Raw genomic sequence first — 22,933 nt, 5'->3', positions numbered from 1 at the left:
ACGTTGGTAGAATTGCTTCCCTGTCAATTTACCGATGTATCGTTTTATGCCCTACCGATGTACTAAATTGTCAATGGGATTGTCCAGTGATTTCAACAATTTATCAACGAAACAAAATACCAATAGGTGCACTAGTGGCGTACCATTAAATAGTCATTATGTATAGGTTATGCTGTTATTTAACTGTGACTAAAAATATTTTGAGACAATTTATATAATTATAGTACAATTATAATCTACGTGTTTAATGCAGGTAAGAACTTACTGCACCGCTTAATGTATTAAATTATTTATGCAATGTACTTTCACGTCACGTAGTAATGTGACTACGAATGTAACACGAGGATATGAGAATATTTAGGGACTTTTTGTTTTCTAAATGGTAATCCGATTAAAGGGAAAGAATTAATTGTTTTTATGCGATTCTTTGGTACATAGCTATCCTGACTGCCTGCTTTAGGCAAAAACGACTCGAAATCGCGTTAAGAAAGTCAAACGAGTAAAACTTTTTGGACTTAGTTTCTGTATCAGAGCACTTTATTCTGGCTTTTTATATGGATGAGTCGTTATAACTATGTTGAGATTTAAAAAGGTTAAGGAGGAAAACTTTAATGAAAATTGACAGTGTATCGCGTCACGTACTAGTGGAATGAATGTTTGATTTTTGTTTTGGACCCATGTCCACCATGTGGGCACCACATCCACCACCCATGTGGGCAGACATGCGGGGTTCAAATGCAGGGGATTAGGAGACGGGTTCCTGTAATCTCTTTAATACCTTCGGACAATATGAACTATACACGTGTTCTGTATTTCGCCTGTGTCTGTGGAGTTTACACCGAGATTAACGACACTCCGGATCTCTCATTACCATGCGAGTAAAATGTAAATGAAAATCATAAATAACAGGTTTTTGACAGAGATTCTTGCTCAAAGTGGATACAACGCACTCTGCAAGATTAACAATCATTTTGACACCACCTTAGCAATAATTAACCCAAAACTGAATTAACCCAAAACGGAAATTTTTATGTAAATTTGAAAAATGCGATGAATTCGGTTATCTACGATTTTCAGTGATATTTTACTCACATGATTACTAAGAGGTCCAGACTCTCGTTAAGTTACGTTCTAGTCCATTTTCGGTATTAAAAATTTAAATTCTAAAGATTACAATTTATAGAATTTATTTGTTTCATCAAAATAATACCTAGTATCATTTTGGTATTGTTGCATTGTATAGTTATAAGCATGGAATGCTTCTTGTATAGAAGTTCAGTAATAAATTAAATGTCTGCGAAGAATTGTTACATAGCGCCACCGTCGCTCAGTCGTTACATTGTGGTACTATGCAGAGTGATATGGATTCTAAGGATCGCGTCGATCGAATAGCGCTGTTCCAGAAGTCATTGGCGTTGGGGTACGTTTGTAGTCTATTGAAACTTTTGGCTATATCTGAAGAAACGTGTAACAATTCTTTAGAAAAAGTTGTTAAAGTCAGTTTCTTTTTGGATTTCACAGTAGCTGGAAGTGCTTCAAGAAGTTTTGATAATAGGACAGACTTGTAACTTGATACATTTGTAAAATTATCTCTTGGCACGACTAATGGCGGATGACCAGTGAAAGTGCTGATTGTGAAGGATATACAAGACTGATCAACAGTGCTTCTGGATTTTTTAACGTCCGCCCACTAATTCTATGATATCGTGACGCGCTTTGGATTATACGGAAAGTGATATTTTTCGCGAAATGGTGAGTAGAATTCAACCTATTGTCTTGTCACGCCACAGCTGTATCAATAGCACTGTGCCCGCAATTAATCTTCGACGCGATAACCTAAAAATCATTTTGGCCTGATACACAGAAAATTAATTATTTCCTATAATTTCTTTTAATTTTAAAATATTTCACACGGTTCGAAATCTCTGCGTACGAAATTTTACCGTTAAAATTTCCTTTGGCGTTGCCCTATTGGGGAAAGACGAAAATACTAACAGAAAGGTAGGGTGAAGCAAAGAAGAAAAATAACAAAGAACCGATCGTTGACGGGAATTTTTCCGGTTATAAATTTTCCGTTCTTTCTTGTTTTTTCCCTATTGTCCTTGTTTTCTGAGAACTCGCATAAATTTTATACAATACACACACATTCTCATTGTCATGGAAATCGGAAAAGGGTTTTTTACGTTATAGATTATTATTCCGTAAATGATAACTATATCGTAGTCTCATTGTTGGAAAGAAAGAAAGGACTAACTTTGCTGGTATTAATTTTTTTTTATACAACCCCACGTAACTCCCAACGAAACGTTCAGATAAAATTTCCCTCTTTTTTTTAAATACGTGACTAGTTAATAATCTGAATCCGTATTCGTATACTGTACACGGGACTGAAAGATAATACCTTCATTGTAAATGTAGATTTATCATTTCGCGAGATTCGTCAATTTACCACCTAACACGTTTTACTCTGTTCTAACGAAAGTAAAAAATACTGTGTACCCAAGAAATTAGGTATTTTCCTTTAGGGAATCTGTCGTTGAGATTAATTATTAAGAACACGTCATGATTAAACACATTGTGATAAAGTTGACCCTTGTGGTGTATAGCGAGTTTCACTAATAGGGGTTGACAAGGGTCACAGGAACCCCAGCAACCAATTTGTCGTTTTCACCCAGAAATTTAAGGGTTCTGAATTCAAGTGTATAGTAGGAAAAAAGAGGATATCCCAACAGACTCCAGATCTTTTGCGTCAACACGGGAACATCCGATTCCGTGACAGATTTCCAATGGCTCATCAAACGATAACGTGAATGTCATGGCAGTGTTGTTAATATACTAAAGAAAAAGAAAAAAGAATTTTACCCATTGGAATTGTATAATATGCCTGATAACGACAGGCCTTCAATTTCCTACTGACAATACGTTATTACATTCAGTCATATACGTACAATGAAAAATCTCTTTTATGTATATATAAAATCGCAGTTATAATCCAGGTAAAGTACCAACATCAAAGTACTCTGTGTATAAACAAACAATTAATAATTCACTGTTCCATTTTCCAGACCTTGTACAAGCCTTTAACCTGGCAAGAATAACTTGGAAAATATTTAACGTCAATGGATCGAGCCGATTATCAATAAACAATTAGTTCGCTGGTATTGAAGTGGGTTAATGGAGAAGGTTCGAAGGACGAGAAAGGGCTGCAAGGAACGGGAAGTTGTGAAGAAGGGTATAAAGGGCCCGGAAGTAGTGGTGAGGTAAGTATAGATATAGAGGAAGATTGTGTAGTAGTAGGAGGTCTGGTGAAGGAGACGGGCTAGCGAAATGGCCATATAAATCATCAGAGTGGGAAAGCTGGCACGAAGAGGAACACCACCTGGGACTAGGATCATCAATTATGATTTTCGTGGGCATCTTCTAAGTGGCGAAACGCGATGGGCAGAGAATTGCATTTTATTCCTGATTCCTCGATACTTCATCTGAGATCTGTTCATGGCATGGTTCATTATTATTACGAATTCCAACGTGGCCCGTAATAGATTTACTGTATGTATTTTTGAAAAATGTTTGCTAATTACATTTTAACGGAAATTTACGTATCCTCTTAATTCAAGAACTCACGCGAATAATCCTCGTGTTGCCGCTTTCTCGCTCGCGCACTGTCCTTTTGCCACTTAATTAATGCAATGCGACATAGTCTGAATCAAGCCACTACACTACTATAGAAACGGCTGCATTAACATAACTCCGTGTTTCTCATTTCGTTTAAGGAATGAAAAAGTATTTTAAAAAGTATGTGTTGCTATACAAATTTTAAATCTCGTTAGACAACAGCGTATGGATATGTGATTATGCAAATTTGATTCTTTAATAAATATTGAAATAGATTAAAGACATTTGTCCTTACGCTACTATAGATATAGATACGCGTATTACATTGTATCTTTCAAGGGAGCGTCAGACGCTTTCGTTCTAATATACATATTTTATGCAAATTCCGTAATTTTTACGAAGCTAGTAGTGTAAATTATTAAAATCGACCTCGCAACAACATGGAGCGTATACAAATAATGGATTTAAAGTAGTCCGTAATACATGAAATGAAATTGCAATGAAAATATTTTCTAACGCCTAGTGGTAAACGTTGTACGAATTATACTTTAGCTACTGGTATGAAAATTCTCGAATAGAGTTGAGAACCTTCCACTGTGCTTTCTATGCTTAGCAATCTCGGGAGCCAGGTCGAGTGACCATACTCTAACATAAGTCACATCCGAACGTTCCTTACTTAACCTGGATCCATTTCCGTGTACCAATCTGTGTTCACCACAAAGATTTTACACAGCGTATAAGTACTAACTTTTCACTGCATCGTTTCTGTTATTCCATTTATGCAAGAGACCAGAGTTTAATGAATAGCAACGATAAGGATATATTGGGTTGGCATGAAAGTAATGAGACACTCTAGAAAACTCGACACATGTCCTTTTTTAAATTAATTGTTTTTGACCATATTCTAGTATGTTGTAGAACATTCTAGATACTTCCGCTCTGTGAGTATATACAATAGAATATGGTCAAAAACAATTAATTTGAAAAAGGACATGTGTAGAGTTTTCTAGAGTGTCTCATTACTTTCATGCCAACACAATATTATACGTTCAAAATAAAACTTTATTATTCTGTTCAACAGGGAACTTCTTGAATGATGATTTTGCCAAGTGACACAGTATGATTTGGAGTAGCAACGCACCTTATCTGGAATCTGAGATAATCTTGAACGAAGATGAGGGGTACCTTGTAAAAAGCACGTGCTCTATCACAGGGAATATTCTGGGTTTGTATTTTCGAAGCTTTCGGTTAGGCATCAATAGTCCTAACCAATACCAATGCTAGTACCAATATACCAATAATGTAGAAGAAGATGGCTGTTTCCTGTCGAGATTCGAATAGCAGTTCAAGTGGAGCTAAGATCTGCTGGTAGCCTCTCATATTGCGTGGAATTGCAGCTTTGTTTGACCTGCGTTCCAGATGGAACGAGAATGACAGAATCATTCTTATAGTAAATGGCAAATAGGACGCAATATCACCGCTCTCGATGATATCGATAACCGCAAGGAACATCTTTGAGGAGCAACCACTTTATTCGTGCTTGGGTATCATGGGAATTTTTATCCGATTTCTATTTTATATCGTTTCTTTTGTGGCTTTTTTACTTCTTTTTTTTCTTTCTGGACCTAGATGTTTTTCGGAATATTGCTTTAATATCGAAGATAATTATTAAGTCTACAAAATTTTATGCAGCTATGTACACTAGATAACGGATTGCTAGTCGAGTCCAGAAGTTCAATCCAGAATCAAGTTTAATAGTCCTTAAGGAGTCGTGTATCTGTCGCAATAATTATCGTAGTAATTGTAGCTTGAAATTATCCTTTTGTTTTAGACTCAGCAAACTTCGAAAATGAACGTCATACTCATTATCTGGGGTCCTCTTCGTCTGATACTGATTCCACGACGCCAGCTTGCAGTGTCTTTATTATTATTGAGAAGTTGATAAGATTCCATGGACGCTTCTTCATTCTGTTTTAATTGATAACATTGGACGAGTTTAAATGACGTTTAATTGAAACGAGTACATTTGACTATGCAGTAATTGAACTTGTACGTCTATCTTCAAAGAAACTCATGGTAAATATACGCAAAAATACATACCTCAATTCAATAGAAAGATTTGTCTAAAGCCTCATTCTAATTTAAAAAATTTAATACTTTCGCAAGTGATGAAATCAGCAAGCTATTTGCAATTGGGAAACCAGACAAAGCGACAAAAGAGAAGCGAAGAAAAATGTAAATTTAACACTTCTTCAAGGCAACACATTATTTACTCATTTAAGTTGGAGAAAGGAAGTGTTCCTCTTTACTAGACGCACAGGAAATACACGTTAAAGAGCAACTGACGAATGGTATAAAGTCTTCAGGGTGAACTTCTTCCACATTATGGGATCGACTGCCTAGTATCAGAGGCGATAAATCGCGTCGCGAAGTAAATTGATCCGTTAAAGAAAACTGTCCTAATGTAATTTAACGTGGATTCGAAAGGGATGAAGATTCTTGTCTTGGGAGGAAAGAGAAAAGTTTCCCATATGAGGGTGACGTTACGAACGGGATGGAGTTCGACAGCAGACGTAGAAGAGGGATACATTGTTGGAAGAGTATTTCCCTTAACAACCCCCTTCGCTGAATTTTATTTCAATTCTTGCTACGTTTTTTTTTTTCCAGTCTAGACGGGAAGTCGGTCATTACAATAGCGGCTTGCTACTTGCTATACTGCAATTTCTGCAATGCTCGATGCTGTATATATAGTGCATATTATTGCTGTACAACGTATCACACATGTCTACTATATTATGTATACAATAATCATACAATACTTTACAATAATGCCATCCAATCCAGATACCGGTTCGCAAGCTGATTCTGTATTGAATTGGAGTAACCAAATGAAAATGTTAATATTTTTATATTATATTTCAAGAAATTGTAAACATCGACGGGGACCATTTATAACAGCATTATCATATGACCAAAATGGAGATAGGCATATTAGTTTCACTGTACTTGACAGTGTTTAATAAGTTATTCAGTCGACAGTATGCATCACACGTGTGACACGTGTATCACACGCAAGTATTACTGAGACTTATCTCTCAATGCGAGGTATTGTAAATCCACGCTACTCCACATGCAATTTGATGTCGTTCCATGCAATGGTAAGGAGTTGACGAGGAGCGAGGGTTGCGTGACTGGAAAAGATCAGTTCATTGGTACGATTGGTTCCGTGTATACGTGACGTATCTATAATACATGCACGCCATCTCTGCTTCCTCGTGTATCATTTACAACCCCAGTACTGCCATGGTAAGTTTTGACAGATCGATCAAATCCTATTTTTATCATTCTCTGACCTTTCCATATGTATTGTTCCTGCTGCTTGTTAGCATGGAATAAAACGTATGGTGAGTACATAACATTATAGTATCATTCATCAAACCGAATATGTCAATATCATTAGGACTAATAACCATTATTACAGATCTGATAATTCTATCTTGTACTGTAACAAGATACTTATTGTAATCAAATGGAAATGTTGCCCTTAGCATACAGGATGTCTGTCAGCTACTGTAAGGAATTATGATTTATGGCATTGTTCGTTTCCATATCATAGGACGACATCTTGACCCTTTGGACTGAGACTCAAAGTTCCTTAAAATCTCAAACGAAGTGGTTCAGAGTGGTTCGGAGTGTCTCATTCATTACTGTTGAAGATGGTGCAATACAAGGAAGTAACCTCAGGAAAGTAGTGAATGGTTAGAAGTTTTTGAAGAAAGCAAAACTCGAGTGCATCTCTACACCATTGTATATTCCTTTTCATCTTAGCGTCAGTGTACAATGGTGAAAAATATAGTATCCGGTTACCTCCAGCACGTCTGAGAGACACGTAAGACATTAATGTATATTTATGTTTGAAAAGTCTCATACTGACAGTATGACTTCTCATACTGAACAATTTAAGCTTATCTCTATCACAAATGGCAACCGAATAAGGTACATATATCAGTAACGTTTTATGATACTCGGTGGTTCTTTTAGACGCACAGGTATTGTACACCCGACAGTGTCATAATCTCTTGACAGGCTTTTCTTGAGTCTCCTAACTTTCAGCGAGCGTCCCGACGGCTGAAAATAAAACAAAACGAAATTAGTTTCTATGGAGACAGGATGTCGGGCTTGGGCGTGCGATAGCGCTGTGACGTAATATCGTGTCTCAACTTCGTTGTCTGTTATTGCCATCGTGTTGCTGGTTAAATAGACGGCAGTACTAGTCTTCGTCTGCAGACGTACAAGCCGCTGTTCTTGCGGACGGTGGATCAGGAGAAATAGAGAAGTAACATAGAAATAAACCTGTATGGATAAACGAGAGTGGAATTGTTCCCAAAGGTGCCGTAAGTTTCTCTTTGTTCTTTCTTCTTTTCTGTCTGTAATTCTTTTTGCTTCTTTTTTTTTTTTTTGACAAGAATATGTAAGAAAGTTTATGAGAATGGAAAGCACCGCGAGGAACGCCAGGAGAGAGAAAAGTTTTCGCGTGCCGTATAAAAGGTACAAAAGGCACAGATGGGCACTGAGAAGCGTAAAAATTTCTTGGGTACTTCGCGCCAAGTTTCAAAGAGTACAAGAAGTACACGTAAAACTTCCTAGTTATGATGGCAGCACAATAAAGGAACTAGAAAAGTAATTATAAGAGTTTTAATTATCACGTAATAATTGTTGGCTTTTATAACCACTAGGGCTGATACAGAAACGTAGCTAAGAGGTGGATATTAAACAGTGTAATGCGAACTCATTTTGAGTCCGTGGGAAGAATCTCGTATTTTGCATTATAAGAGGGGTTACGTGAAACTTCCTTTCTTTTTACAGTAAAACATCTATTTTATTTACGCACCCTGTTCATTCGATAATTTCGTCCAATAGGAGAAAAGAATTATGAAAATTCTCCTAATCCAACTAGAATTGTATTAATCGTACAGTCTCCTTAGAGATTCTAATAATTTACGTAAGTTTATAATTTTTATACCGAGCTGTATCTTTAATAACCTTAATGTCATCTCGTTAGCGACTAATCTCGTTAGTCATTAAATTGCAGGAAAAAACTGCATTGATGGATCTAGTCGAGCATGCTTGGATTTAATGGGTACTGGCTAAACAAAGAAATTTCATTCAATCTTTACACAACTTATACAGAATGTCCAATTTTATCACGCGTGCGTCCAGCTTGCGGTTGTTAATCTTAATACAGGCTTAATTCCTGTCAGTGTTACTAGAGATACTCTGACCCTTGATTACGGTTAAGATAGTAGGGAAGTTTAGTATGACTATTTTGCGGCAATACCTGGTTACGCAGTGCGCAGCCCTTTGGGTAAAATATTCCTATAGCGATAAAGGGTTAATGAGCTGCTGCTCTTGGGGTCGTTAGCGTTTGAAACCACAATGGTTGCCTTTGTAACGAGACGGCGTGTACACTTTAGCCATTATTTTATTTTATTTATTTTACATTATTAATTACTTTTCATTTTGATTGCCTTTTCTATATTTAGACGTCATTTAACCATTTGCGAATTGGGTTCGAAGGTGGTCCCACGTTCGTGTGTATGATGTTAAAGCGTTGTGTTAAATAATTATTGAAAATTCGCACAGTAGTCCCCCATGGCTGGAGAATTCAATGGGAGATGAGATTTACGTTCCTAACCTCCCTTGGCGATGCGAGAAAATCGCGCTCGAGTACTCGCTGTGCACGATACTCAGTAATTGGATTTCTATCGTTAATTAATTCGCTTTCACTGGAGCATTGTGGGCGACATAAAAAAAATAGTACATAAAAAATGTATTCCCATTGGTCTCCGTGATAATTAATAGCTAAGTTTGTATATGACTGCTGATCCTGTCGATGCATATGAAATGGGACCGGAAGTGAGAAAGGATTGAATCTACCCTAAAGAAAGCATATAACAATTATTATTTCGCAGAATAGGGGAAATTCAGCAAAGTCAAATTACTCAACGTATATAAATAAATGTAGCTGCGCAGGAAACGCCAGGATAGAATACGGAGAAGATTCTTATGGAAAATTTATTTCAAAGCTTTCAAACAGTTTTCAGTTAGTATTGACTTTAATCTACAGAAGGGGGACTCGCTCCCTAAAGGCATCCGCTGCAATATTTTTCAACCCTCTTTCCGCTTCTCTTATCCATAGCTACATCCCTGCCATCCATTCAGTCCTGGCGTTCCTCACCACAGCGGCAGCTTCTTTGATCCAAGATTATGACGTCATCCATGAAAATCACATTCTTTCCATTTTTTTTCATCCTGTCCACTATTGATTATCTCATGGGAATAAACAATATTTTTTAAAGAGAATTCTTCACCCATGTTTATACAACTGTCACTGGACACGCGCGCGCGCGCGTGCGTTGTGTGTGTACACACACGCATATATGACACTATTGATTTTATCGTGAATTTATGTACTTTTTTTCAACGATCCCACTAGTATCGTTCAGCCTGGACTCTCTGGTAACTTCCAATAATTCACCAGATAATTTTCACGTTATACTGTCATGAAGGGGGTACGATAAATTTTCCTCTTATATCTTTCACGCGTTCCTACGTAGCCTACAGCGACTATACGTATGCGTGCACTACCTATATATATTTATATACAGAGTATGTCAACTAAGACGCACGTTTGCGATTCGCGGTGGATAATTTTGAAAATCTGATTTGCATATTTATTGATTGCGCATCGATTGTGCATATCATTGTTCGTTTAATTTCCGATCGTAAATATTAAGAATTATCTTTGCCATTTCTAATGATATCCAAAAAAGTTAAATGCAAAAGTCATAGAGCAAGAAGAAAGAGTAGAGACGAAGAAAACAAGTTTATACGAAATACTAACAAAATTGCGAATCGCATGCTCGTCGTGAAGCTGCTGCACGAAGCTAAGGCGTTCACGCTGGTATCGGAAATCTGTCGAAAAATTACCAAATTTCCAAAGCAAATATGAACGGAAATTCAACGAGCAATAATAGTATGCGCAATCAAAAAATATTCAACGGCTGCCACATCGGATTTTCAAATTCGCGCACCAATACGATCGCGATCAATTTTGAATTTTTACTATCCGCACAATTTTATTCGCGAATTTCGTCTGCTTCCCTGTTACCACCCACTGCTCGAATTAACATCATCCCCTGTAACATTCCCTGTCGACTATCTCCCAGAATTTAGTCACGTAACACGTGGGATTACATGCATAATACTCTTGCAACGTTACCACTGTCTTGTAATGAATACACATTAGCTTACAGTATATTGTGGAGACACGTGACTCTCGTAGCTACTCATCATGCCTGATAATATATTCCTTAGGAAATGTTATATACACTATACCTATATACAACAAATTAGATATAGTATGATACTTAGTCAAACCATATGGAACATTGAAATTTTCTTTAATGTATTTTTTTTTCATTGCATCCATTCTTCCCTCGGAGTATCAAAAAGTATCGATCAGTTTTGATTTGATCTTGATCAGGTGCTGTATCTACAGTACCTATTCGACAATTCACGGACATTCGATGACCACGTGTAAGTTCCTGAATCGTCTACGCTGTCCCATCCTGACTGTTCCATGTCCATAGACCTTTGCACAGGGTATGTATTATTCATAATCGTGTTCAGATGTTAAGCGAGTAGGGCGAACTTTGAATCTGTACTGATGGGGTATACGCGTGACAATTGTTACGTAATTTATATGCCTTAGCTATCACATTGGAATTTATTATAGAATTTCATAAAATAATTCAAAATACATTTTATACGACTCAATTGAGTATCAACGATACCTGGGAGATTTTATCTGTGACACTCATGATGTTTTATTATCAGTGATAAGAAAGTAGCCGGCTGACCTCAACCTATTTATTAAAATGTAACTGGGAAGCCGTATCGTTTCAAAGTGAAACTAGCGATTCCGTTTGGGGGAATTTTTGTGTGTAAAAAAATTTTAAGATGCCAGTGCGGCGAACCTCGCCATGCTTCTCATACCTTGGAACCAAATTCCTGAAATTACTAGCCTATAATGGCAGTGCTCTACTTCGAACTGGTATATGCCTGCCTGAAAACTTGTAAGCTTGCTCCTGTCCCGGATGCTGAGATCGACGAGAGCCGTAAACTGTCGGTGGAAAATTGCGAACTATGTGCCATGGCGAAAAAGCTCGGAGCGCCTCTAGCGGGCGCCGGATGTCTTTTTTTCGTTTCTTCTCCTTTACCGTGTATCCCTCCTTCCTACTTTGACTCTCCCTGAAACTTCTTCTAAGCATCGGAGCAGACTTCGTCGATGCGGTTTCGCGCGATGCTCGGTTACCAACTGGTTTCTTTTTCTTTTTCTTCGGTAGCGACACTTTTCGGGTGACTTCTGTCATTTGATCAAATTTCATGTTCCAATAGCACTTAAGCTACGTAACGTTGTCGTTTAATGAGTTTGCATAGATTTTCTTTACAGATCAAGATGATTATTTGAAACTGTCAAAGAGAATGGAAAAATGAAGCAGCTAAGAAATACGCTTGTCTGATCTGTGATGTTTGTTGTTCTGAGTGTGGACACTTGGAATTAACGGATGGGATCCTTGTAATACGTCAGACTCGTAATTCCTTTTTTCTGGTTTTCATGTTTGCTCCCATATGTTGGTACATACTCCTATACCCAGTGTAGACTGTTCATAAGAACATTGAATTCAGGTGGTCCGTAAAACAGCTAACCTGTTTTTACTTCATTCTATTCAACCGCATTCAGGCTTTCTAGACCATTCATTAATTAATACAAGAGCGACAATCGTTCAGGCAAGTCCTATCCGACTACCGGATACACATCCACAGTGCCCAAATATTATCTTGTCATGGACAAAAAATTAGAAGTCAATGACAGTCGTGTGATTTAATATCGTAGATTGTTATATAGTTAGTAAAAAAGAAAATGAAATAAAGGAAATGTAATACACTGTACAAAAGTCTATGGAGCAGTTTATCGTCATCCTCCATAAATTATATCTAAGACATTTTAATATATGTACAAAATTGACGTCTGTTGAATATTTCATGATTCGACTAATTTAATCACACAGTACTCCTTCGTCTACCGCACTGGAGCCTATTGTTCTTGAGAAGATCCTGAATTTCATTGAAGGTCCTCCTCTTGGTTTCAGGAATACAGATCAAAACGAAGACAAAGGCGAGCACGCAAGATCCCGAGAAGAAGAAATACACTGAGTGCGTGCCAAGTGCATCGCCAATGACTTGATAGAGTTTTGACACAGCAAATCCAAGAATACCGTCGGAGATGGTGACCGTGGCGCCAGCGATACCCTTAACGTTAGAGGGGAAAAGTTCGCCGATAAGAGTGTTAGGCAACGTACCCAGTCCAAACGGATAGGCCACTTGGAACAGGATGACGTCAAAGACTGGGAGTAAATTTACCACTGAGACGTCGATGCCGTGTGTTTGCAAGAGTAAATATATTCCTAGGATTAATAGGGTGAAAGCTGAACCGAGACTCGAGATCATGAGCAGGGGCCTACGGCCAGCACCTTCCACCGTCATGGTCGATAAGGTACTTGATACAAGACCAACAGCTAATACTATTATTGTAGCTATGTCAGAGTCTATACCAATGTTCGCTTCTTTAAACAGTGTTCCCAGATATTGTATAGTACTAAAACTGCCACTGAGTTGCTGGGCCCCTATCAAAACTATCACAATAACTAAGGCCTGTCGATTGTTTGGCTGTGTTAATTGAATCAATTTTTCCTTCCAGCTCTGAGAATCATCGGTGGTCTCGTTGATGTGACTTAAAATAGAATCCAACTCTTCACGTGCTTCTTCCTTGTCGGTGATGCCCTTGAAGAAGGCTATGGTCTTGATTGCTTCATCGTGACGTCCTTTAACCGCCAGGAAGTAAGGGCTCTCCGGGAACCAGATGAAAGTCGCAACGAAGATAACAGGTATGATGATCAGGATTTTGTTCAGTAGTTGAATACTAATCCAGGGTGCTATACTGCAGGTGAACAGCGAACCCGTGAACACGTTCAAAGCTATTAGTGTGCCCAGAGCGCCTCTTATGTTCATGTCAGCAACCTCAGACACGTACATAGGATTTGTCGTGTAAGATATACCGACGCCCATACCCAGGATAATCCTGGCTACGTAGAGGGACGCTACGTTCGTCGCGAAGATCACTATTATCCAACCAACGATGTAGAAGAGACTGGAGATCAGCAGAGATCGTTTTCGGCCAAAGACGTCCGCCATCCAGGCGCCAAGGAATGGGCCAATCATGGCGCCTATTACTGTCAACGAAACTATCCACGAACTTTGATCCTTATTGATTGTAACCGGCGCGTCCTTATCGTCCATCAGTCTCGAGAGACTCGTCGTAGTCCATCCGTAAACAGTACCAACAGCCACCATGGAAAGTGTTGCTGAAAGTACAAAAAACATACCCATAAAGCTTTAAGATTCTTTTTGAATTTATTGAAATCAATTGTAACCATTGTACATCGTGCATTGGCAGACCTGATATGCAGGCCATCCATTGTTTCCACTGCGTTCGCGTATTTATTTTATTCTCCATCGTAAACGAATGCACTCCGTCTGTTTTCTCTGGTGGATCGATCTGTAAACAAAGCAAAGAAACATGTAAAGCTAAAACTTCATTCTTGTGCTCTCGATAAATTGATTCCATCGTATTGTTAAATGCATTGGCATGATTGGTCGCGGGATTTACGCATGCGCGATAGATGGCGGCACGTTCGCATAACCTCCGTATAACGGATCTTTTGAATGCACAAGGAGTGTGTACAAGCACAGTGTACGACTTTCCGTAACAACAATTTTTATTAGTATGAAGACTTTTACCACCAAAGATTCCATAACTCCCGCCATTGTTAAACACTCGGTACATCTGTAAACGGCTGTCTATGAATTACACGCGGCAACGTAATCGGTATCGATCAGTGAGAATGTGCTCGCTTGGTTCGTACTAACTTGGCCGCTCGACGCATGCGCAGTAGCAACCGCAAGCGTCTTAATATTTTTACAGTTGTCTCACTCTCGGTCTTTATACAGAATTATTATTTCTATTTTATATCGTTCTGCACTCTCACTCTTATACGCAATATGTAGCTCACGCATACGTACGTCTTTAGATTTGTTATTTTTCCAACGATCGTCTCTCATTATTCATTAATCTGTACACGCGTATATTGTAAACATGACTTTAGTCAGATTCCTTCGTCGCCGCAACGAATCCTCGCCAACTTGTGAACTCCTCGCTCGTTTAGCTTCTCTATTTATTCGATAATTTTAATCGGCTTTACCAGCCACGATTGACGACCACTCGCCCAATTGACCTTAATCTTATTATTGCTAATTACACAGCACACGTTTCTTCGCCGCACATCCAATATGCAAGAAATTACTTAACGGTATTCCACCCCCGGATTACCGGCGAGAAATTCTAATCCTCCAGACACAGTGCGTATTCTCTCTAAAACGATGACGAACGTAGAAATATTTTTTCTCTGAAAAGTCCAACGAAATTTTCGTTTTTAATTTAGACCTCGCTAACCCGAATTGAACTTACCATTTAAAAAAGAGAAGCTCCTGTACTCAGCGCCGTTTTAAGATTATTCCACACTGTTAAGAAACGACCAAGCAATTTACTAAAAACAACAATCACAACACGTGGATGCTAACGAGCCCGAAGAGTAGCTCGTTCTCAACAGCGTGAGAATACACGAACTTCTTCCTATAGTTATTTCTCTTATCTCGTGCTATAGCCTCCACGCGTGGTCGGATTTCTAAAATAATCTGTTGTCACGCATCCGCGCATGCGCACTCGCCAGTTATGCATACCGGATATTATTGCATTCGAGACAGCGTTTCATCTCAATACAGTCTATCAAGATATTGGCTAGTCAGCACGCATGATCGATGATATATTTTTTGTTTGATAACGCGGTAAAACATACTCAAGTAATAGCACGACAAAGGATCAATCATATATTTTGATATCTCTACTGTTTGGCAATTTAAATCAATTCAATCAAAATATTTCTCACGAACGATATCACTACTATATATCTAAAAATGATAATCGACGAGTTATTCTGTAAAAGCGTCTAATAATTCTACCACAGGAGTTATCGCAGTTTGTGGTCTTAAGAGGTGCTATAATTATTTACGTGTATGTAAGTTCAGATACTTAGAACGTGAAAGCGGTACGATAATGCTTATCGACTTTTACTACGACATTATGTAAACCACGCGTTAATAATGTCGCCGAGGCGAGGCTCCAGACTTCAAACTTTCTGTCTAGTTTACTTGCATGCACGTATGTACATGCCTTTACACTCTACCATTTACATGCTGTATCTACTTAGGTATATATATAATGTATCTACCGCGCATTCTATTCTCGTTTCTTTGCTCTCGTGCACACGGTACCTGGTAAAATCTTGTCACGAACCACCAAGACTACGTCCACGCGATTGCCAACAGAATTCCGATTATTAAAGCGACATGCACAACGCAGATATGTGTACGACACAACGAGGTTATTGCACTTTGTATGGTTTCTGTCTTCAACACTTTTTTTCAAACGTCTTTCTAATCTTCTACCAATACCACCAGGAGTCAGTACAGTAGCCTCTGAGAGCCGTAACAATGACCAACCGAAATGTTCGTGTGTACAGATATTGCCGTTGTAAGGCGTCAAACGTAGCAGCACGTGTTTGCGACCTAACCTAAAAATGTGTTTTTACGACAAAATTAATTAACTGTTACGAGTTCTTGTATGATCGTTATACACAGTTACACATACCAGTGGGTAGACGAACACCTTGTCTTTATCTTGGTCCATTATCTCTTTCGAATATAATAACAATCGTATATGTCAATTTGGATTAATTTACTCGTATGTATGATCACTGCATTTGTACGCGATATAATGCTACTATCATTGTCGTCCAATCTTAACAAGTAATCGTAGTACCGTATCACTTTGTTAATCCCGATATTTATGATTCGTCAAGAGTAGGAAGTCGCGGTATAAATACTCAATCGTACGAAGCATGAAACGCGTGAAACTCCGACTGCGTTATTCACCAGGGAATAGACTGATGATAGACTGATTGATTGTATATAATCTGATGACCGATATTGCTGTACGTAATACTACTGTGTACGAATGTATAGACTGCTTGGCTGGCTGTGGATTATTCGAATTAATATCATTGCGCTGATACCGAATGTAAAGCGCTTATTATTATCATGAACGCTTACTAATTTACCATTGGGAGAGAATCATTTTATTCGTGTATCATCAAGCGGAATTGTGGTATCGCGCCTCGTTGAACCGCGTGAAAATTCGCACATGTCAGATAGCAGGTGTCATGTATATATGCATATATGTATGATTATTACATATAGTATATGTATAGGATACGTTGGCGTTACTAGTCTTGATTATTAGGTGGGCCAATGCGATTTCGCGGGTTGGTAAATTACGTCCTGTACATTCTGCATATGTATTCACGTTATGTATCAAATGACGTATCTGAAAACGTGATTGAATAACGCTTGTCATTTTCAATTTTAACCGCGATACCATCGCGTTTAATTTGCCCGACAGCGTTTACCCAATCTAAGAACTTTTAATCAGTCATAAACAATGCTGGTTGTTACTCTTTTTTTGATATGCGCCAATAAATCGTTAGGGTGGGTTATTGAAAAGGTTTTTTAAAAATGTGTAATTTTATGTATATACAAGCATTCGGTGGTTCTTTATGGTTTTATGGAATTCGTACTATAGATATATATATGTATATGCAAATCAAAAGGCTGATTTCTGTTGTGCGTACGATAATTACGTTATTGTCGATGTGATTAATAGGAGAGAACTGTATCATTCGTTTTTATAATTTATAATAGAAATGCTGTAAGATTTGAGTATTGCTAATTGGTTTTACAAAATTTAATTGCTAATTATTTTTTTGTTATTAAAAAATACACTGCGTGACTTCTTGGTATTAGATTAGAAACTTCGTGCCTTTAATGGTGGTTCGATGTCTCGTTTGCTTATGTTGCTCTTGGACCACCTACTGTGTATACAGTTGAGACACGAAATGGTATGAATTAGTAGCGGTTGTAATTCGTAGGAAACGTGATAAGAGATTAGAAAAAATTGCAAGGACGAAACAAAATTTATGTTAGGCTACCCATAATCATTCATTCGCATCATTATGGTTATATCTGTATGTATACTGTAAGCGCTTTTTTTTCTGAAAAATGAAAAATACGAACGGCTCAGTATTTGAACGCTGATTTTTGCACGTTTCACCAATGACTTGTTTCTTTTCGTTTCTGTACTTCTACACTATCTTGTCTACTGACTCCAAGCTCCTCCTTATCTCAATCTCTATCCACTCTTCTTTACCGACTGATATTCAACATTTGCTTCATTCTCTTTCACACACAATCCCAGTCATACCTCATCCTCGTACACATTCGTACACGTGTTTACATATCATTTATCATTTCATATTGCTAATGTATCAAAGATCTTGCAAAATGCAACGTAAGAGATGTCTCTATTTTTCAAATCGAATACTCCATAAAAATGTACAAATAGAGTCAGTAAATATTGTTATTCGCTTCAGCATAATTAATTGACACTGATAAGATATTTATTTGCAGGTCGTATGAACTTTAATATACTCTAAATGTGCTTTAATATATTCTTTGGCTCGTTACACGTGTACAAGCACTGTATATAGATATATGGACCGTTTATTTTGAAAGTGGTGTAAGTCCATTTTCTCATGTTTCGAGAAAATTAAATGTTAACATATGTGTTAATTAAAAAATTTAGGCAAATTATATGAAGTCTGGCAATGTTTCTACTGTTTTATCAATATGTAATTTGGTTATATAAATTTGTTTTAGGCGTATTTTACTGAACTGATGTATACTTACGGGCTGCAAATGGACTTACACCACTTTCAAAATAAACGGTCCATATGCTTATTGTAGGAATTTAATACAATTGTAACTGTGGATACGTGTTGAGAAACGGAAAAGCAATAATCTGTGAATAATTGAAGCATCAGCGAAAGGAAGTGATTTACGGGAGGTCGAGTTGACTAATGGAGAGTGGACAGTAAGGAATATGCTAATAAATAGTAATTCGTCAGTATTTTTCCCTAACAATGTGGGAACGAACGAAACTAATTTTTATAAGGCAAGTTCACTGCAGGACTGAAATGTGGAGAACCTAATTTTGGACTGTAATATTCCATACAATTATATGTAATTGTCTTTAAAGTACTAACCTCTATTAAACGTACCCACCACTTCAATGGTAATTGTACAGAGAGCTGTGAACTCCTATTATTGCACTATTATCTTCTTGATGGTACTTATTACCATATATTTATATGGGGAATGACCAAAAGAACGTAGTGCACGTATGATACAGAGAGACGAGTTTCAAGAACCTTTAGTAAAAATTTTTATAATTCTTCAATCTATGCAGCCATTTTGATATTTTTCAATTGGTAGTGATTCATGGTCTCTTAAGTGCTTAACTGCTAATAAAAATCTTTCAAATCTGTTTATTATATGGGTCTCATAATATTATCACAAGTTCTAAGCTAGTCATTCACATGCTGTGCTAGTATGCAGCTTTTATTTAATCCGTCAAATTAGTAGACAATTGTGTAATTAATTAGCCTACTTCACGGTTTTACACTAGAATGAAATGTTTATTAAAGCTACTGTATGACAGTAGATTTTCAATCTAGCGTGTAGTCACTTACTTTCATGAAGATATATATACTTTTTATTTTCTATTCATTACTCCTTTAACACTACAAATATTTGTATTGGAAGGTCTACGGTAATTTTCTCCATCTAAACGCTTATTGCAAAAACTATATTATCTAAAAGCATTCTCATTAGCGTGCCTGAAAATGATTACATAATATACATCACTGAGAAATTTTGGTAAGTCGACCAGTTGGAAGTAACGGCAATAGCATTGGGAAGAGGTATTGGGACATAATATTAAAAACTTCGATATTAATTAAATAAGATTTGCATTTTACAAAGCAATAAGTTACATGAAGTCCTTACACGGGCTTAAACATCTAAATTATCATAATTCTAATCATCTTTTGCGGATCATTTTATACAAATAGTCAGTGAACCCCAGTTGACAGCGTTTGACAGGCATAATGTCGTGTGATTAGGGCAAGGGTTTAAATGGGCCATCGCACGGCCTAGCAAAAAGGATCCAGCCAATGGCACCGACTGGGTCTTAATTCCCATTTATAGTATATTTATATGTATACTATATATATATATATAAACTGTACCATAAACATATTACACAAAAAAAAAATTGGCGCATACGCGCGAAGCCCGCTGAAAAGCAGAAATGGTCATCCGTGGCCAAGAATTATCATGGGTCACGTGAGCTCAAGAAAACTGGAAGACAGATTGCTGACAATCGTAAAGACGCTAGCACCAAATAAAAGAAGTCAAAGAGCGTGATAGTGCACGAAACACGTAGAAGAAAAATGGCCACGAGCAACGAGATACATTGCAGGTATAAAAGATCACTGGATAATTGTATATATATTATTATATCAGGTCAAATCCCAGCATCGAGTATACTCTTTGCCGTACGCGCATGCGCCAGATTATTCAGGTCCTTTTCTTTCTTGTCTTTGAAAATTCTGTCGTCATATGTTCGAGACAGTCATCTCGATGATATATCAGCTTGTCCATTATTCTTGGTGTATATATATTTATATTATCTGTCTAAATATTAAAAATAATACTATACTCGCGACGAACACGTACGCGCATCTTTAACGGCATCTCCGTTTACGATTCAATAATACAAAATGAAATCTACACGATTCTAAGTTCTCCAAGTTTCCTCTTTCTTTGCGTTTAAGCAAAGAACGCGCCTGAAAAGACAACAAATATCTGCGACGTCATCAATTCCGTGAGAGATATAGATCTATTTCTTCCTTGGTTGACGAGGTCCCATTATTTTTTAAGCATTCCTTTTTTTATATTTTATTCATTCATTCGCCGTTTATCTTCTCAGTTAGCTTCCTCGTCCTTGATCTCGAAATCGAGATCCTCCCGCCTTGTCGGTCAATCACTATAAAACATATAACTATGAATATCCGCGCAATATGTTCTCTGATTTTTGCGTCATTTATTTATGTAAATATATACCTGTCGCTATTGTCCGTCGTTGCTTCCTCACTGCAGTCAAGATCGAGTTCACCTTGTATCGCACTTTGTAAATCATCAATTCTTTGAAGAGCCAATCGCAGATCATCCCGAGCAATCTTTGTCTCTGCTTCAGCAGCTTCCAAAGTTTTTTCCACGTCACGACGTGCACGTGTAGCCTCATGTTCTCGTGCAGCTGCAGCACTAGCCTCATCTCGCGCTTCGCGCAAAGATCTCTGAAGACGTCGCGCAGCATCCTGCGCGTTCTGTTCCTTAGTCCTTAGCATAGCAGTTTCTGTTTGTAGCTTATCCACATTTTCCTTCAATCTGGCTATTTGTGTCTGGACAAAGTTAAAATCAAACATATACCGGTACTACCACTCTGTTAAATTTTACTGATATAGCTAATACTAGATATTAAATACTAACCTCAAGTCGCGCTCTTGTAGTTTGTTCCAGTTCAAGTTTACTTTCCAACTCTTTCGTACGAAATTCCAGACGTCTAGTCGCTAAACTATTAGCAGTTGGATCACCAAGTTGTTCCACGGATTCCAATCTCTGACTGAGTTCGGACAGTTGATCTTTCAAAGAAGATCTTTCAGCCTCGAGGGTAGCAATCTGCACCTGCGCTTCCTGAAGTTGTGACTTTTCTGTGGATACTTGTTGCACGGCAGCTCGATACTTCTTGAGCATCTATAAACCGTGGATAATATGATTAAATCAAATGTTCCTTACAAGTAGTTGTCACATTAATAATTTTTGTCAATAGTTACCTCTGCTAATTCTTCCTCATTCTCCTCCAATTGGGACCTCAGATCAGTTCGCTCTCTGCAAGCTACATTCGCACGTTCTTCAGCCTCTGATCTCAGTCGAGAAGCTTCCTCAAGACTTAACTGTGTTTCGTTCAGGTCCTGTTCCAATGCCTGTTTAGCTTTGACAGCTGCAGCTCTAGCGCATTCAGCATCTTCCAGTTGATTCTTCAGTTGGCGAAGAGCTGCCTTCCCAGCCGAATCGCCCTTGGAACGTTCTAGCATTGTCTGGGCATCTCTGAGGAGTGCTCGTGTTCTCTTGAGGTCTCTCTTAAGTCTGTATGAAACACGAAAATTATGTTAGACAGAGATTAAAGATATAGAAGAGATAATAGACTGTTTATGAAAAGTATGTTTATGTACCGTTGTGTAGTTTCAGCTTCGGCTGCACGATCAGTTCTGTCCTGTTCCTCAATAGCAACTAATCGACGTTCCAGCTCATGCTTTTCTCGAAGTAGTATCGTTCTTTCCTCATGTTCGGTTTCCAGTTGCAACTCTAAAGCTTTGACCTTCTTATGCGCGTTTCCACGAACGTCTTCAAGTTCCTCATCGCGTTGCTGCATCTCCTTTCGCATTTCTTTGCGTTGCTGTTCTATGCTCATTTCCAGTCGAAGTTTAGCTTGTTCCAAGAGTTGTACCTGACCAGCAAGGTCATCAAGTTCCTCCTCTTGGTCCTTCGTCTTCTTCTCCAGTTCATGCTTTGCTTTTTTCAACTGTGCTACTTCCTCTTCAGTTTTGCCACCGAATGTCAATTCCTCTAGTTCCTGAGTTAGTGTGTGTAGTCTCTCTTCTTTCAGTTCTATTTCCAGTCTGGCGTCCTATGCATAGAAAACGAAATTATTAATTTCATGTACATCTACAGTCTCACATTCATTGTTCAACGATACAAAAAAAATTATTATTCTTACACTCAAATTCTGCTCAACAGTGAATTTCTCAGCAATAGCAATTTCCTTCTCTCTGGCGAGTCGCTCGCGCTGAGCTTTCTCTTGTCTGAGATCATCCATAAGATTTTGAGTCTCGGAATCGAACCTACGATTGAAACAGCATCATTTTGTATTAACATAAATACTTTCCCATAGAAACTAATGAATCATATTCTCTCTTAGTCCATTACGGACATGTTTCGTTTAATTCACAATATGTCTGAGGGATGCCAGGGTTAGCGATAGTTCACCTGCGGGTTAGATGTC

At 37.9% G+C, this 22,933-nt stretch overlaps 2 protein-coding genes and 1 long non-coding RNA gene across 25 annotated transcripts in view; 1 reads left to right on the top strand and 2 right to left on the bottom strand.

The window, feature by feature from the left end:
* The first annotated feature begins 1,362 nt into the window (after nucleotides 1-1,362).
* Nucleotides 1,363-12,961, top strand: LOC107266940. Of its 10 annotated transcripts, XR_003059428.1 has the most exons (11): nucleotides 1,363-1,420; nucleotides 1,522-2,996; nucleotides 3,066-3,260; nucleotides 4,697-4,840; nucleotides 5,447-5,691; nucleotides 5,782-6,921; nucleotides 7,097-7,504; nucleotides 7,657-7,664; nucleotides 7,729-8,009; nucleotides 8,082-8,295; nucleotides 12,831-12,961. It is a non-coding gene; the product is annotated as an uncharacterized LOC107266940 (long non-coding RNA). The 10 variants fall into 10 exon arrangements; XR_003059425.1 differs by having other exon boundaries at nucleotides 1,522-1,752; nucleotides 2,700-2,996; nucleotides 7,097-8,009; XR_003059429.1 differs by having other exon boundaries at nucleotides 5,782-6,465; nucleotides 6,539-6,921; nucleotides 7,097-8,009.
* LOC107266939 (facilitated trehalose transporter Tret1) lies at nucleotides 12,622-19,610 on the bottom strand. 8 transcript variants are annotated; one of them, XM_015738008.2, is made up of 4 exons: nucleotides 16,505-17,054; nucleotides 16,086-16,427; nucleotides 14,197-14,296; nucleotides 12,622-14,102 (listed from the first exon to the last, which is right to left on the bottom strand). In XM_015738008.2, exons 3-4 carry the CDS (start codon nucleotides 14,252-14,254, stop codon nucleotides 12,742-12,744), a joined length of 1,419 nt encoding a protein of 472 aa, XP_015593494.1. In that variant the 5' UTR covers nucleotides 14,255-14,296; nucleotides 16,086-16,427; nucleotides 16,505-17,054; the 3' UTR covers nucleotides 12,622-12,741. The 8 variants fall into 8 exon arrangements, with proteins under 8 accessions (XP_015593494.1, XP_015593496.1, XP_024939771.1 ...); XM_015738010.2 differs by having other exon boundaries at nucleotides 16,129-16,427; XM_025084003.1 differs by lacking the exons at nucleotides 16,086-16,427; nucleotides 16,505-17,054 and adding exons at nucleotides 15,107-15,203; nucleotides 15,266-16,041.
* Nucleotides 19,611-19,761: 151 nt separating this feature from the next.
* The window catches only part of LOC107266856 (unconventional myosin-XVIIIa), a 52,365-nt gene continuing 49,193 nt past the window's right edge, over nucleotides 19,762-22,933 (bottom strand). For all 7 annotated transcript variants that reach the window (XM_015737802.2, XM_025084001.1, XM_015737803.2 and 4 more), the window contains 6 exons: nucleotides 22,649-22,772; nucleotides 22,104-22,558; nucleotides 21,705-22,017; nucleotides 21,361-21,624; nucleotides 20,935-21,272; nucleotides 19,762-20,857 (listed from right to left, as the gene is read on the bottom strand). In XM_015737802.2, the coding sequence (XP_015593288.1) occupies nucleotides 20,851-20,857; nucleotides 20,935-21,272; nucleotides 21,361-21,624; nucleotides 21,705-22,017; nucleotides 22,104-22,558; nucleotides 22,649-22,772 (1,501 nt within the window). In that variant the 3' untranslated portion in view covers nucleotides 19,762-20,850. The remainder of the gene's footprint in view (nucleotides 20,858-20,934; nucleotides 21,273-21,360; nucleotides 21,625-21,704; nucleotides 22,018-22,103; nucleotides 22,559-22,648; nucleotides 22,773-22,933) is intronic.

Source organism: Cephus cinctus, unplaced genomic scaffold (assembly GCF_000341935.2).
Source record: "Cephus cinctus unplaced genomic scaffold, Ccin1 Ccin1_scaffold0330, whole genome shotgun sequence".
Classification (NCBI taxonomy): Eukaryota; Metazoa; Arthropoda; class Insecta; order Hymenoptera; family Cephidae; genus Cephus; species Cephus cinctus.
The sequence above is the reverse complement of the archived record's forward strand: the minus strand, read 5'-3'. Positions and strand labels throughout refer to the sequence as shown.